Raw genomic sequence first — 14847 nt, 5'->3', positions numbered from 1 at the left:
GCAGACTTGATTTTGGCAAGAATGGGGTAATTCCTTCCACACTTACCAAATGCAGGGATTGCTGAGGCAGGGCTGCTGTTTCCAGTTAGGCCCAGCTGAATCCCACCTGGCCAGAGATGTGGCCTGTGCTGTGTCTGTGCTGTATCTGCTCACATGCACGGCTGCACAGCCAGGCCCTGGGGCCGGGAAGGGTGGCAGATTCTCACCTAATCCCTCAAACCAGCTTCCTCCCACCCCTCATTCACTCTGACCAGCTCGGTTTCAATTGGCAGGGTTAAGACATGCAGAGCCTTGAAGGATGAGGAAGGCTGGGAAGAGGAGAAGTGCAGGAGGAGTGCTGAGCTCCAGCTTCTATTTATTGAGAACTCTCTCTGCCCCTGGCCAGGCCCAAAGTGTTGCACATTATCTCAGGGATCCTCTTCATGATGCTGGTATTAGTTCCATTTTACAGATGAGAGAACTGAAGTTCAGAGAGATGAGGGGCTTTGCCCAGGGCCACACAGCTGGTGAACTGCTGGGATTGGAATCCAGAGCCAAGGTTAAGGTCTTTGCAGGTCTTCCTGCTACACCAAGCTTCTTCTCATCCCCTCGTCCCTCCCACCTTTTTTTTTTTTTTTTTTTTCCAATTGCTTTATTTGAATCCCTTTGCATGAGGGAGGACATAAATAGCAGGGTACAAAGTCCATTTTAGCTCAGTAGAGACAAGACCATTGAAGCAAAAATGTACAATACACAAGGACAAGGGGTTGTCCATTTGGTTTCCTGGTGGGTGCTCAGTGCCTTAGACCAGTGTCTGGCACCCAGTAGATGCACAACACACAGTTGTTAAATGAATGGGTGAGGCTCACAAACCATGGGCAAAGGCCAGCTTCTAAATGTCCTTGAATGTCATGCTTAATGTCCTAAATGTCATGCTTAGATGCTGCTGTGCCAGTGTCTGCAAAGCATTGAGTATCTCCAGTGGGTTCTGCCCTGCCCACAGAATATTGCGAGTTTTATTTAGTGCCTGCCTATCTGGCCTCGTCATGATGACCAGCTAAAGACTTTGCTCAGCCAACTGCACTGCCTCGTTACACACTCACCCCAGACTAGAGACCATTGTGCTCCATCACCCTGCCTGTGCTGCCAAAGTCCCAGCTGCAGCCCTCGCCCCTAGACTTCAGGACAGTGGCTTTCCTTCCTCTCCCACAGCACAGTGTACAAGGGCTTTTTTTTTAGAATGATTTCTCTCCTTTTATTTTATTTTTTTGTAAATTTCAGAGACACTGTCACTCAGGCTGGAGTGCAGTGGTCTGACGGTGGCTCACAGCAGCCTCGAGCTCCTAGGCTCAACCTATCTTCCCGCCTCAGCCTCCCAAGTAGCTGGGAGTACATGTGCATAGCACCATGCCCACCTAATTTTTTTGTTTGTTTTGTTTTTAGAGATGGGTGTCACTGTTTGACCAGGCTGGTCTCAAACTCCTGGCCTCAAGCAGTTCTCCCACCTGGGCTTCCCAAAAGCACTAGGATTACAGGAGATTTCTCTTTTTAATTTTCATTTTGTGACTCAGTTATTGAGGCATCTGAAAACTTGACCTCCAGAGATGTAAGATTAGAAATTACTATCTTAAAAATGAGCATTCTGTGCTGGGCACGGTGGCTTATGATGTAATCCTAGCACTTTGGAAGGCTGGGGCAGGAGGACTGCTTGAGCCCAAGAGTATGAGACTAGCCTAAGCAACATTGCAAAGCACTATCTCTACTTTTGTTTCTCTCTCTCTTTTTTTTTTTTTAAAGCAAATTCCTCCAGATCCTGAGAGAGGCCATCTTTTAAAAAAAAAAAAAAAAAACACAAAAAAAAACGGTGTGGTGGTATGTTCCTATAGTCCCGCTACTGGGCAGGCTGAGGTGGGAGAATCACTCAGCCCAGGAGATGGAGGCTGCAATGAGCTCTGATTACTCCACTGCACTCTAGCCTGCGTCCCAAAGCAAGATCCTGTCACAGAGTGATGATGATACTGATGATAGTAATAGTAATGTGAGCATTCTGATAGCTCAGACAAGCCTCCCGTGAATCCCGAGTATGAGAAAGCCTCATCAGAGCAGTCCCCTGGGGGTATACCCTGAGACTCCAGTGATAGATATGTACTTAGGCTAGCTGCTGTCCAGCTGGTGTAAATGGCCATCCGCTCCTCCTGGGGACTGAGTGGGGGGGTGGGGGGGACCAATACTTGGCCATGTTACTCTTATGATTTGAGTGGGTTTTGCCCACTGTGTCTTCTTCAACCTTAGGGGTTCCAACTGCCAAAGCCACCAGAGCCCCCTTCTGTTGAGGTGGAGTACTACACCATTGCCGAATTCCAGTCGTGCATTTCCGATGGCATCAGCTTTCGGGGAGGACAGAAGGCAGAGGTAAGCCTCGGGCCATGAGGCCAAGGGTTTTAACTCATCATGGCAGAACTGCATTTCCCATTTAGGCCGAGCTAGTAAGACTCCTGAGGGGCAGCCAGGAAAGGTGCAGAAATGAGCACAAGGATGAGCATCTCCCTGGCGCCAGCCAGTGCCACAGCCTGGACTAGATCCCAGCTCTCATGCTCCACCCTGAGCTCACAGGGCTCGTCTCACAACGACACTTCCCAGAGCATGTACGTGAGCTTGTGACGGGGGCCTCGAAACAAAGGGCTTCTGTGGTCAAATGAGCTTCTAGGACAGTGGATTAAACAACATCCAGCCCGTTTGTTGTTTTAATTGCAGGGCTTCCCAGAGCCTACGATACAAGGATGTCACTGGGAGTGTCATCTACAAGGGGACTAGAATAGGCACTACCCTACAAGTTTTTCTCCCAGGAACACCTCGGGGCCGGGATCCTGCAGAGCCCCAATAGGAAATGTGGTCAGGAGGATGTGGACCAGGCAGGTGGAATGAGATACTGGGGCCTGGGCTCTGGCCAAGTCATACCACATGAACCCTGGCCTTTGATGCAGTCACTTCTCCCGCCCCCAACTTTAAGCATTTCCCTCTGCAAACGAGGTGATAGATCCTGGGACAAGCCCTCCCAGCCCGTCTTCCAACATTCAGGCCACTGTATTTTGTGGCTGGTGCTGAGCATGGTATTCCCAGCAGCAGAGAAGAACTGTAACTCAGTCAATTCTCTCAGTGGTTTTGTGTAGTAATTGAGTTAACTCCAACTAGTGATGTACTGTCAGATTCACTGGGCAGTCTCTACCTCTAAAGCAGTGACATTCCCAATGTGAATGTTTTAAATAACATGCCTGGAACTTGGAACTACATTTCCAAGAAAAATCATCGTCTCGGTGCTGAGATTTCCAGGAGAGTCTGAAAAGAGCATAATGTGGCAGAACTGTCAGGTTCAAGGAGTGCTTGCACTGTAGGTCCAGGGCTGCGGCAGGGTGAAGGACAGAATGAAGGACCCAAAGAAGGAGAAAATCTTTCTCTTTTGGTGGGGTACAGAGGACTGGTCTCTTCTTGCCTTTGCGTTCTCCATCCTTCCCTCCGTCCTTGGCCTCTTCCCATGGTGCCAGTGTTTTCACGCTACCCCTCCCCACCCCAGGATCTCTCCCTCCAGGAGTGTCCCACAATCCCCAATTGCCTGCCCTTCATGCTCCCCAGTCCAAATGGACCCCAGCACAACCAGCAGCCACACTCTTGGCCATTGGTTGATCTCAAAAGTTAAGGAAGAAGCCCCTTAAAGCAGTTTATACTAACATGGAAATTACTGAAAGTCCCCTACACTTCCTACAGGAAACCATTCAACCCATGGAAATCTCTTCAGCTAGCGGGATTTCAGTGGGATTCCAGTAAAATGGCCACAGGTGGTGGACACTGGGAAGAGGCTCTGCAGAGGGGCCCTGGCGTCGGGTCTCTACCTCCCAATCACTTCATCTTCCCATTCTCTTCTGACCCTAGAGACCCTTCCAAGGGCCTCCCAGGAAGGACCTAGCAACATCAAGGGTACAGGGAGGGAAGGGGCAACAGAAGGGCAGTGTTTTATTCATACGTGTCCTTAGTGAGTCTACTGGCAGCATCATGGGGACTGGGAACAGTGCAGTTTAGTGGAAGGAGTGGCCACCTCAACCCGGGTGTTAACACAGATGTGGAGGACCAGGGAGGTAACTTTGCAAAGGGAACCCACCAACCGTGAGATGCTGAAGACCTAGGTTTGAATTCTGGTGCATTACTTACTATGTTGGGTCTTTGGCCACTTACTCGGTGGCTCAGTTTATTATTTGTAAAATGGAGATAATGTATCTCCAAGCCAAAGTATGACACTCCTACTTTGGTATGTCACAGGGTCCCAGATCCTCTCAACTCACTGGCTCATCTGCACTCATCCCCCAGGTCATTGATAAGAACTCAGGTGGCTGGTGGTATGTGCAGATCGGTGAGAAGGAGGGCTGGGCCCCCGCATCATACATCGATAAGCGCAAGAAGCCCAACCTGAGCCGCCGTACAAGCACGCTGACCCGGCCCAAGGTGCCCCCGCCAGCACCGCCCAGCAAGCCCAGGGAGGCCGAGGAGGGCCCACCAGGGGCCAGTGAGGGCCAGGACTCCCCGCGGAAGCTCAAGTACGAGGAGCCTGAGTATGACATCCCTGCATTTGGCTTTGACTCAGAGCCCGAGCTGAGTGAAGAGCCCGTGGAGGACAGAGCCTCAGGGGACAGGCGGCCTGCCCAGCCCTGCCGGCCATCGCCGGCCTCTTCTCTGCAGCGGGCCCGCTTCAAAGTGGGCGAGTCTTCAGAAGACGTGGCCCTGGAAGAGGAGACCATCTATGAGAATGAGGGCTTCCGGCCGTATGCAGAGGATACCCTGTCAGCCAGAGGCTCCTCTGGGGACAGTGACTCCCCAGGCAGCTCCTCACTGTCCCTGGTCAGGAAAAACTCACCCAAATCAGGCTCCCCCAAGTCATCGTCACTCCTAAAGCTCAAGGCAGAGAAGAATTCGAAGGCAGAACTGGGGAAGAACCACTCCTCAGCCTCCTTTTCCTCCTCCATCACCATCAATACCACCTGCTGCTCCTCCTCTTCCTCCTCCTCTTCTTCATTGTCCAAAACCAGTGGTGACCTGAAGCCCCGCTCTGCTTCAGATGCAGGCATCCGTGGCACTCCTAAGGTCAAGGCAAAGAAGGATGCTGATGTGAAAGCTGGGCTGACCTCCTGTGCCCGGGCCAAGCCATCAGTCCGGCCCAAGCCATTCCTGAACCGAGCAGAGTCGCAGAGCCAAGAGAAAATGGACATCAGCACTTTACGGCGCCAGCTGAGACCCACAGGCCAGCTCCGCGGGGGTCTCAAGGGCTCCAAGAGTGAGGATTCAGAGCTGCCCCCGCAGACGGCCTCCGAGACTCCCAGTGAGGGGTGTAGGAGAGGTTCATCCGACCTCATCACCCTCCCAGCCGCCACTCCCCCATGTCCCACCAAGAAGGAATGGGAAGGGCCAGCCACCTCATATGTGACATGCAGTGCCTACCAGAAGGTCCAGGACTCGGAGATCAGCTTCCCCGCGGGCGTGGAGGTGCAGGTGCTGGAGAAGCAGGAGAGCGGGTGGTGGTACGTGAAGTTTGGGGAGCTGGAGGGCTGGGCCCCTTCCCACTATTTGGTGCTGGATGAAAACGAGCAACCTGACCCTTCTGGCAAAGAGTCAGATGCAGTGCCCGCCAAGGACAGGCAGAACGAAGGCAAGTCAGACAGCCTGGAGAAGATTGAGAGGCGGGTCCAGGCCCTGAACACCGTCAACCAGAGCAAGAGGGCCACGCCCCCCATCCCTTCGAAACCCCCTGGGGGCTTCGGCAAGACCTCAGGCACCCCAGCAGTGAAGATGAGGAATGGCGTGCGGCAGGTGGCGGTGAGGCCCCAGTCGGTGTTTGTGTCTCCACCACCCAAGGACAACAACCTGTCCTGCGCCCTGCGGAGGAATGAGTCACTCACAGCCACTGATGGCCTCCGAGGTGTCCGACGGAACTCCTCCTTTAGCACTGCTCGTTCTGCTGCCACGCCTGAAGCCAAGGGCCGCCTGGCCGAACGGGCCGCCAGCCAGGGTTCAGACTCACCCCTGCTGCCCGCCCAGCGCAACGGCATCCCAGTGTCCCCCGTGCGCCCCAAGCCCATTGAGAAGTCTCAGTTCATCCACAATAACCTCAAAGACATGTACGTCTCTATCGCAGACTACGAGGGGGATGAGGAGACAGCAGGCTTCCAAGAGGGAGTGTCCATGGAGGTTCTGGAGAGGAACCCTAATGGCTGGTGGTACTGCCAGATCCTGGATGGTGTGAGGCCCTTCAAAGGCTGGGTGCCCTCCAACTACCTTGAGAAAAAGAACTAGCGGAGGGCCTGGGCTCTTCCAGCCTCATTGTGCCTCTCTGGCCGCCCACTGGATGAGCGGTGAGACGAACAAAAGGAAAAGGAAAAAAAGGGAGGGGTGGGGGATAGACAACATTCAACCCTGCAGAATGGGTGACCTCAAAGATGCCCGGCATCCAAGCTGTCCTACAGCTGGAAGGTAGGGGATGGGGGAGTCCACACTGAGTGAGGAAGGGAATGGACCAGGGAGTCCCAGGCCTGGGACCCAAGGCCAAGAAAGCGGAGACCCGCTTTGCACTGTGGGGACTTCACCAGTGGATTACATGCCATCTGGGACAGGCCATGTGGGAGACCCCAGTTGTGCCTTTGCTACAGATCTGGAAAAGATGTGGTCATGGGGGGCCTCCAATGTCCTGTCCCTGCTTGGCCCAGTTTTGGTTGCTGGCATCTTGCCACCCCGGGTAGCCCTGGTATTGTCCTTATCTGTGTTTGTGAATTGTGCTGGTTTCCTAGGCACTGCCACAGGTGGGTACATTAGAAGCCACCTCTGGCTTTGGGGCTTGGAAGTGTCTTATGAGCTCAAGCCTGTCCTGGGCAGGCCACTGTCACTGTCAGTTGAAGAAAAAACAGTTCCCAGGTGCCAGCAAGGACCATCTTTTGTAGCTGTCACTGTCCTGGCCTTGAGAAGAGAGCCCACTCTCCTCGGGGCATCCCCCGGAGGACACAGTACCAGAGTTTACAGAGAGGGTGGGCGAAGCCACCAGTCTCTTCATAATCTGCACAGACTATTTTGCATATTTCCGGGCGGGCAGTTCCTTTGCATGTTTCGGGAGAGGTCTATTGATTTGGGGCCTATATTTCAGGCCTTTGCGTCTTATTTTAGGGGTTGTTTGGGGGCCTGGGTGGTCGGCCTTACATGGGAAGGGGATGGTTAGTGGATGGGGTTTCTGTTGCATCTTGTGGGTGGGTGATTTTGCTTTTGTTTTTATTTCACATTCTTCCCCTCCACAAGCCAAAGTCGTTTCATTTGGTTTCCACTATGTGGACTGTGCTGGAGCTTGCCACCTGCCAGAAAAAATTTGGGGCTAGGCAAGCCCCAGGTCGCAGACATGGTGAAGCAGAGAAACTGTCCTGGTTCCTGCACAACCTCAGAGCGGCAAAAACCCTCCCCAGGAAGGAGGAGGATGTTCAGGAGCCAGACTTTTGGAGAGAAGGCAGCTCCCAGTCTGCTGGGTGTGTTCCCAGCCGGGCAGGGCTGGAAGCCTTATGTATGAAGCGTGGGGAAGCAATCATCGCCCCCACTATGGGCAGAGGGGAACCCAGCTGGCCCCTTGGGGTCAGACTGGAGCCAACACTGCCAGTTGCCTCCTCTGGCCTGTTGGCAATGCCACAGGTGCCCAAGAAGATGGAGGATCCCTGTGCCAGGAGCCAACCTGGTCTTCCAAGGGGCACTGCCCCAGTGAAGACAGAAGCAAGAGAATAAAGTTCCCTGTAGGTCCTCAGTCACCTTTGGGTTGTGTTTTTCAATTGTTGACATTTCAGAGGGGACCCTCCAGAAGCCCAACCGGCTTCCCCCAAGGACTGCCCCTTCACTGGGAGTGGATTTCCACACGTGCCTTTGATTTCAGACAGATCGGGCTTCACAGCTGCCGATTCAGCTGCCAGGGTCCCTGGACTGGGGGATGTTTTCTACAGAGGAGGAAAGGCCCTCCCTTACCTTGCTTCCCACCCAGGCAGGGCAGATGGGACCCAACGTCTCAGTGCCTTCGAGACCCATTCCCACCCCTACCACACCCCATCCCAGAGGCCTTGCCTGGGCAACCCCAAGCCCCTGTCCCTCGCCATACACTGATGCCTGGCAGCTAGAGCAAACGGCTCGTGTTCTTTGTCAAAGGCCTGTGGTGAGATTGTTTTGTTTCCTGGTTTTGTATGTTTAAAGTTGAAATTAGTTATTTTCTTCTGCTGGACAGTATTAAATAGAGCAGGATATTGAGTTAATCTGCTAGATTGCAGTACTAATGGTAGTGGTTTAGTGTCTTCATATTATTATTTGTACTTATTTGAACAATAATGATAAAGAAGTGGTTCATTATTTTTTAATTAATGCACTTTAAGGTAGAATGGAAAAAACTCAGAGCAAAGTGCATTACTTAAAGATGCAGTATATACTTTTCTCATTTTTAAACAGCACATATTTATTAAGAGAAAAAAGTAATTTATGACTATTTAAAATAAAATTTAAAAGTAGAGTGACTGTCAGGTAAAGAACCTTCCATGTAGCTATCTTCCAGGGGGAGGGCCCCGCAGCCTCCCTCCTCAAATGTCTGCACTGAGCCAGTTCGGTCACTAGTGCGCCAGCCAGGCAAGGAGGGAGTGCAGAGCATGTCTGCCAAGCACAGAGCATCTCAGTCAGACCGGACCACAGTGCTCCCCAGAGCCTGCCTTTCCTGCCCTTCCTTACCATCTGCACTGCCCCCCATATTCTCCCAGTCCCCAAGGACCCCCCTCTCCATCCCCCGTGCTCTAAGTGATAAGTCATTAAAAGGCAGGACTGAAGAGACCTCAGAGGTCACGCCATCCCATCCCTTCCTGTTACTGCGGCCCAAGGACAGGAAATGACTTTTCCAAAATCTCACCCCTAGTTAATGGCAGAGCTCCCCACTGCATTAATCCTGTGCTCCTCCTCACCCCCATTATAGTTTGTTGTGTGGTCATGTTTACATTGTGACATCCAGCCCCAAGGATGGCTGGGAGTTGCTCAGGCATCCAGGAAAAGTGGGGAATGCTGCCACCTGGTGACAGCATGTAGATCTGGGCAGTAAACAGGGATTGCATGCCCCAGTCTTCCCACCTCGCCCCCTCAGCCCCCTAACTCACAGCACAAAACCCTACAAACCCAAAGACATTAATACTTGAAGCAAGAAGGGTGCATGCCAGTCCTTCTCAGAAATGGTCAGGGGATACCAGGCCTTGTGCCCCTGGACTCCTAGCCCTAGTCTGGGCGAGAGGGCCTTTCCCTAGAGCTACTGAGCTGCTTTGTGATGTTGGAGGATACTGCCGGCAGCAGGCAGAGGAGGGAGGGGGCCTAGGGCTCTGACCCATCTGGAGGAAAACCAGATCGGACTAAAAAAGGAAAAAGAAAAAATCTCCGCAGTGTCCAAACCTAGTTTCCCACGAGTTGCGATTGAAAATGTGAATGACACTGTATTGCTGTATACTGCAACTTTAACCATAATGAGCCCTTCTGAGGTCATTATTGAGGTTCATATAATGCCTGAAGATACAGCATTTGGTGCTTCGTTTTCCTTTCCGTTTAAAGACCTTTTTTTTTTTTTTTTCGGGAGGGAAAAAAAATGTCTTCATTTCCCACCCACCTCATCCCTCTTTGTGACACAGGCCTGGCTATGTTGCCCCTCTCCTCCTTGCTATTCTCACCAGGCCATGGGACTTTGGGGGCAGCAAAAGTGCGCTGGAAAGGGGCAGTCCTGAGCAGCAGATGGGCCTCACGCCCTGTGGGTTCCCCCATGCCCAGAGACTAGACGGGGCTCTCCTGCCAGGCCTCAGCCCTGTTACCCCCAACCTGGCCCCAAAGTTTTCTCTTTCTTCCTCCTTGATTTTCCATCTTGACGAAGGCATTATATAGAATCATTTTAATCACTTTCAGATGTTAGAGCAGCATATTTTACTGGCATTTATATCCATTGCTTCCCTCAGCAAGTCATGTTACTACTTCTATCATCTAAGGAAAAAAGACAAGGGAATTTCAGTCAGGCATTATTTTCATATTACTAGTGTTTGCAGAATAGGTGTAGAACTATTTAAGTTTAGGCCTTGGTTTGGTAGTTTTTGTTTAAGGGGAAAAAGGATAAAATAACCCCTATTTTTCCTGTTATTGTATTTAACTAAGATATTATTTCTTTAAGGTTACTCGCTTCCTCTTTCCCCTCCAAATACCTTGCATTCTCAGTAGAAAATGGAAACAATCAGAGAGATAGGAAAAGTGCAATATTACCAAGATGGATGCCAGGGCTCATTGGGGACAATGGAGGGAAAACCAGTGGCGCTCGGAGAGCAAGATGCAAGGAGCAGGGCGCTGAAGGAACCCTAGCTATAGAACAGGTGGGTGAGTTGATGGAGTTTGATCTTACAGCCTTCTCCTCTCCCCCTTCCTTAGGAAGATGATAGGTGTCCCTGCCAGATCCACCCAGAAGAAAGGTATTCAGGCAGGGGGCCCTTGGTCTCCAGGGCCCCAGTCCCTGGAGCAGAGTCAGGCCCTTGGGAGCTGTCCCTTGTTTTGATTTCTCTTGTGGTGCAGCCAGCAGCTCAGAGAGACCTGTCCTACAAATGACTCCAGCAGCCCTCTCTCACCCCCATGTCCTGATGTTTGGGCTGTGATCCTTCTGGTGTATATTTGAATCTTTCTAAAATTGGGTGCCATCAGTTCAATTTCTAGGCAGGAAGCCTAGAGGTCACCAAGTCTTTTTGGGGGGATGTGAGAACCCTGAACCGTGCACACCCTTGTGAGACACCAATTCCCACAAGCAGGGCCTGGGGCTGAGCCTGGCCCGCCCATTCATCTCAGCAACTTCAGCCTGAGGAGTAAGCCCTGTCTGTGCTCCACACCCAGACAAGATAGTATGAATTCTCCTCCAGGAAAAGTCAGGGGGGTCTATTCAAGTTTCTCTGCAGACAGAGCTTCCCACAACAGGTAACCAATCTGGCCTCCTTCCTCAGCACCAGTAGAGAAAGCAGCAGAATGAGAAGTTTCCTCTGGGTTCAAGGCCCCAGAGCTCTGCCCCTCAAGGTGACAGGGACATCCCTGTGGCTTCTTCCCCCACCTCCAGTACTGTATGCTTGCCGCTCCAACCCCCTATTTGGTGAATTTCTGCAGACATGGGTCTCTGTGCCCAGAGTGGGACTCTGCCCTGTGTGAGTCTCTCCCTAGATACCCATCTAGCTATTCAGTCTTTGAGAATCTCAATGCAGAGCTCTCTGGGAAGAGAACTGTCCACATTGCTAAATAAGATTCCCTCACTTTTTTGAGGGCCATGTGGTGTGTGTGTGTGTGTGTGTGTGTGTGTGTGTGTGTGTGTACGCGCACTCATGCGCATACACAAGTGTTGGTAACTTCCCACTTGAACTAAGTAACATGGGGTTAGAAAAAAAAAACAATACCAGGCAAGCTGTCTCCATTGAACAAGTCCTTGGCAATGGGCAGGTCCCAAGGGACTGAGCTTCTAGCAGCAGGTGTGTGCGTCATTCACACACATCATTCTGGCTGGAGAGTGCAATGTGTTTTTTTCTTTTTGTAAGTATTAAGTATTTAGTTGGAAGCTTCACACTGGCATTAACAGGTCTAGCAGAAGTAGCCTAAGCAGTTGTCCCAGGCTCCAAAATGAAGATGTGCACAAGAGATGCCATTGGTTGTAGAAACACTGAGTTGGTTCAGTTAGGTCACCCCTGCAGATGTGTCATTAAGCAGGCTGACTTCTGCCCCTCAGCCATGCCATGAGTATGAGAAGCCCCTTATAATAAAAGCGCTGCCCGCCCCTTCATCCTTGTATCGGAGGGTGAGTAAGGTGGTCGGGGTGAGAACGTGCTTACAGTGTGCCCAACAAGACATGCAGGTATATATACGTCTAGTCCCGACTGCAAGGCCAGACCCAGCACTTCGTGGAAAGTGCAGAGGGCTCTGCTAGACCTTACTGAGTTTCTGGCTAAATCATCATCCCTGTTTGGTGCCGTCTCGTGTCTCTGTGGTTCCCAAGCTGCATGATCAGAGCCAGTGAGAGGACAGGATCAGTGTCCCATAGCTTTGGGAGAAAACAGTCCCACTGCTAACTTCCCTCCTGCAAACCTGGGTCCCCAGGCCATAAAGTGGGCACACTGGTGCTTACAGACTGAGTGGAGGGCTCTACCTTCCAAGGCCTTGATCGCAGTCTGCCTATAAGGTTGGGCTTAGCATGCAATCCCCCTTCCCCAATCCTTTTTCAGACGGAGTCTCACTCTCCACCCAGGCTGGAGTGCGGTGGCAGAATCTCAGCTTACTGCAATCTCCACCTTCTGGGTTCAAGCAATTCTCCTGCCTCAGCCTCCCGAGTAGCTGAGATTACAGGCGCCCGCCACCATGCCCAGTTTATTTTTGTATTTTTAGTGGAGACAGGGTTTTGCCATGTTGGCCAGGATAGTCTCAAACTCCTGACCTTGTGATCCACCTGCCTCAGCCTCCCAAAGTGCTGGGATTACAGGTGTGAGCCACCGCACCTGGCCCAATCCTGTCTTCTTAAATCTCAAGTTTGCACTTGACAATCGGCACCCTCTCCTACTCCAGTCCTAGAATTCAGTGGCCTTAGAGAATGGGGTCCCCTGTACTGAAGGGCCCTGCCTTGCTCCCAGTTCCATCCTTACCAATAGGCTGAGTCTCAAGAAGTAAAGGAGAAGGAGAGAGGGAGGAAGAACTATTTAGAACAAAAGGATGGCTCGAGCATGTTAGAGGCAAGTGAGAGGCACGTTGGTGAGAAGAACGTGTGCATGTTTTTAGCTGGGGCCTACTGTCCCTTCCCTAGGGAAGGAGGCTTCCGGAAGAGGATGTCTTCTAGGAAGAAAAGATGTGTGAAGACTGAAAAGGGGTTTGGAGTTTTGTCTGTTGATTAGAAAGAAGGAAGAAGTCTGCTCTGCGTGTTTCAGGAAGGAGAGAGCAGGTAGAAGGGAATTTAGTGATTCAGCACCCAAGGGTCCAGCCACAGCAGGTTGGAAAATCTTCCAAATTTGGCCATAGAAGCTGGCTAGGAAAAAAACTGCCACTCATTGGGCCACAAGCTGAGTCCCCATCGGTTCTCAATGAATGGTCACTGATTTACTTATTGGAGAGGGGAGTCACCAGCAACAAACCAATCTTTGAGTTTGCAGGCCCTGATTCCAGAACACATGCATCCAGCTCCTGGGTTCTCAGCTGGTTTTGCCCACTTCCCTTTGACTGTCCGATGCAAAGCTAGCTGCTCAAGTTGTATGACTTGAGACCATGACCACAATGGGTCATACAGTAGACCCCACCTGCACAAACTAGAATCAGAGTTCAGGCTCCACTGGGCATATCTGGGAGGAAGGCAACCTCCTTTGTCATCCTATTGGTACCAGTCATCTTTAAGTATCTCTGACACCTATGGTGGTCCCGTTGGCTAGGCCTGCCATCTGGTATGAATTAGACTGGGTATGATAAACAGTCATCCATGGATATACCTGCCGTTTTGCAGTGCCTTATAACCAAGGCATACTCCCCATAAGAATTTACTGCAGAGAGAACCGCAAAACAGCCACCCTTCTTGAATTAACAACTTGTTATCTGCAACAGGTTTTCTTTAAATCCAGGACACAAGATGGGAAATGAGTTTCCCTGCCAGGTACTCAGAGGTCTGCAGGAAAGCGACTCCCAGGCAAGGCAGACTTGAGTGATCCCTGAAGCGTGGGCATGTGGATTGCACGGCTGGGTGGGGATTGGTGGACATCTCTGGAGCTCCAGAACCTTGGAGAATTCCTCATGGAATTCCCCTCCCAGCTCTTAGTGGGCTCTGCGGGGTCAGGAGGAGCCCTTCCTCCAGGTTTTCCTTCTTTCCTCATCAGCAGAGAAACTGGAGAAAAGGACATTAAACTCAGTGCAGTCACTCCGAGTGCTGACCTATTTCCAAAATCACTGCTGGTGCTAAACTATCTCCATGTTTCTAACATTTTTAAATAGTAGAGTTGGGTTTTTTTAAATCTCATCACAAAAATGCAGTGTCCCTGGGGAAGGGACCAGTCCCCTGGCCTGCCACTTCCCAAGTGTCCTTTATCACTTTGACAGGACTCTCTGGTCTGCAGAAATGCTCTGTCTTGGCATGCTTCTAGACTGTAAAACTTGGGTTTTGTTTTGTATTTTATGTTTACATGCATCTTATATTTCTCTGAAAACTAAATAAAGTTTTGGGCCTTTTTAACTGAACAGAGTCACCTTTTAATTCTCCCTGTCACCAGAAAACCCATCCAGCTGAATAGCAAATGTCCCATTATCCCAAATTGCAAGGTGGACTCCAGGATCCCAGGGCCCTCTGGAAGAAAAGATGCTGGAGGGTAGGGGCAGTAAGTAAGCTCTCGCTTAAAAAAAATAAGGTCTCACCCTGTCACTAAGGCTGGGGTGCAATGGCATGATCATAGGTCACTGCAACCTCAACCTCCCAGACTCAAGCAATCCTCTCAGCCACCTGAGTAGTTGAGACTTTAGGCACACCACCATTACCAGCTATTTTTTTTTTTTATTATTTGTAAAGACAGATTCTTGCCATGTTGCCAGGGCTGGTCTCAAGTTCCTAGGCTCAAGGAATCCTCCTGCCTCAGCCTCCCAAAGTGCTGGGATTACAGGCATGAGCCACCACACCCAGCCAGCTCTCATTCTTGTTGGTGAGAATCGCGGTCAAGCTCCTCCAGCCTCTTCCCCACTTTTCAGAGGGTTTCTGGGCAGTGGCCAAGGCTTTGAAAGAAGCAGATCTTGAGGCCAAGGACCCACATCCAGCAGGCCTAG

At 51.2% G+C, this 14847-nt stretch overlaps 1 protein-coding gene across 8 annotated transcripts in view; it reads left to right on the top strand.

The window, feature by feature from the left end:
* The window catches only part of SH3PXD2A (SH3 and PX domains 2A), a 260492-nt gene extending 246221 nt beyond the window's left edge, over positions 1 to 14271 (top strand). For all 8 annotated transcript variants that reach the window (XM_078346419.1, XM_003734515.7, XM_035268976.3 and 5 more), the window contains 2 exons: positions 2272 to 2391; positions 4339 to 14271. In XM_078346419.1, coding sequence (XP_078202545.1) covers positions 2272 to 2391; positions 4339 to 6315 — 2097 coding nt within the window. In that variant the 3' untranslated portion in view covers positions 6316 to 14271. The remainder of the gene's footprint in view (positions 1 to 2271; positions 2392 to 4338) is intronic.
* The last annotated feature ends 576 nt before the right edge of the window (positions 14272 to 14847 follow it).

This window comes from Callithrix jacchus, chromosome 12 (assembly GCF_049354715.1).
Source record: "Callithrix jacchus isolate 240 chromosome 12, calJac240_pri, whole genome shotgun sequence".
Lineage (NCBI taxonomy): Eukaryota > Metazoa > Chordata > Mammalia > Primates > Cebidae > Callithrix > Callithrix jacchus.
This window is presented reverse-complemented; position numbering and strand designations above follow the sequence as displayed.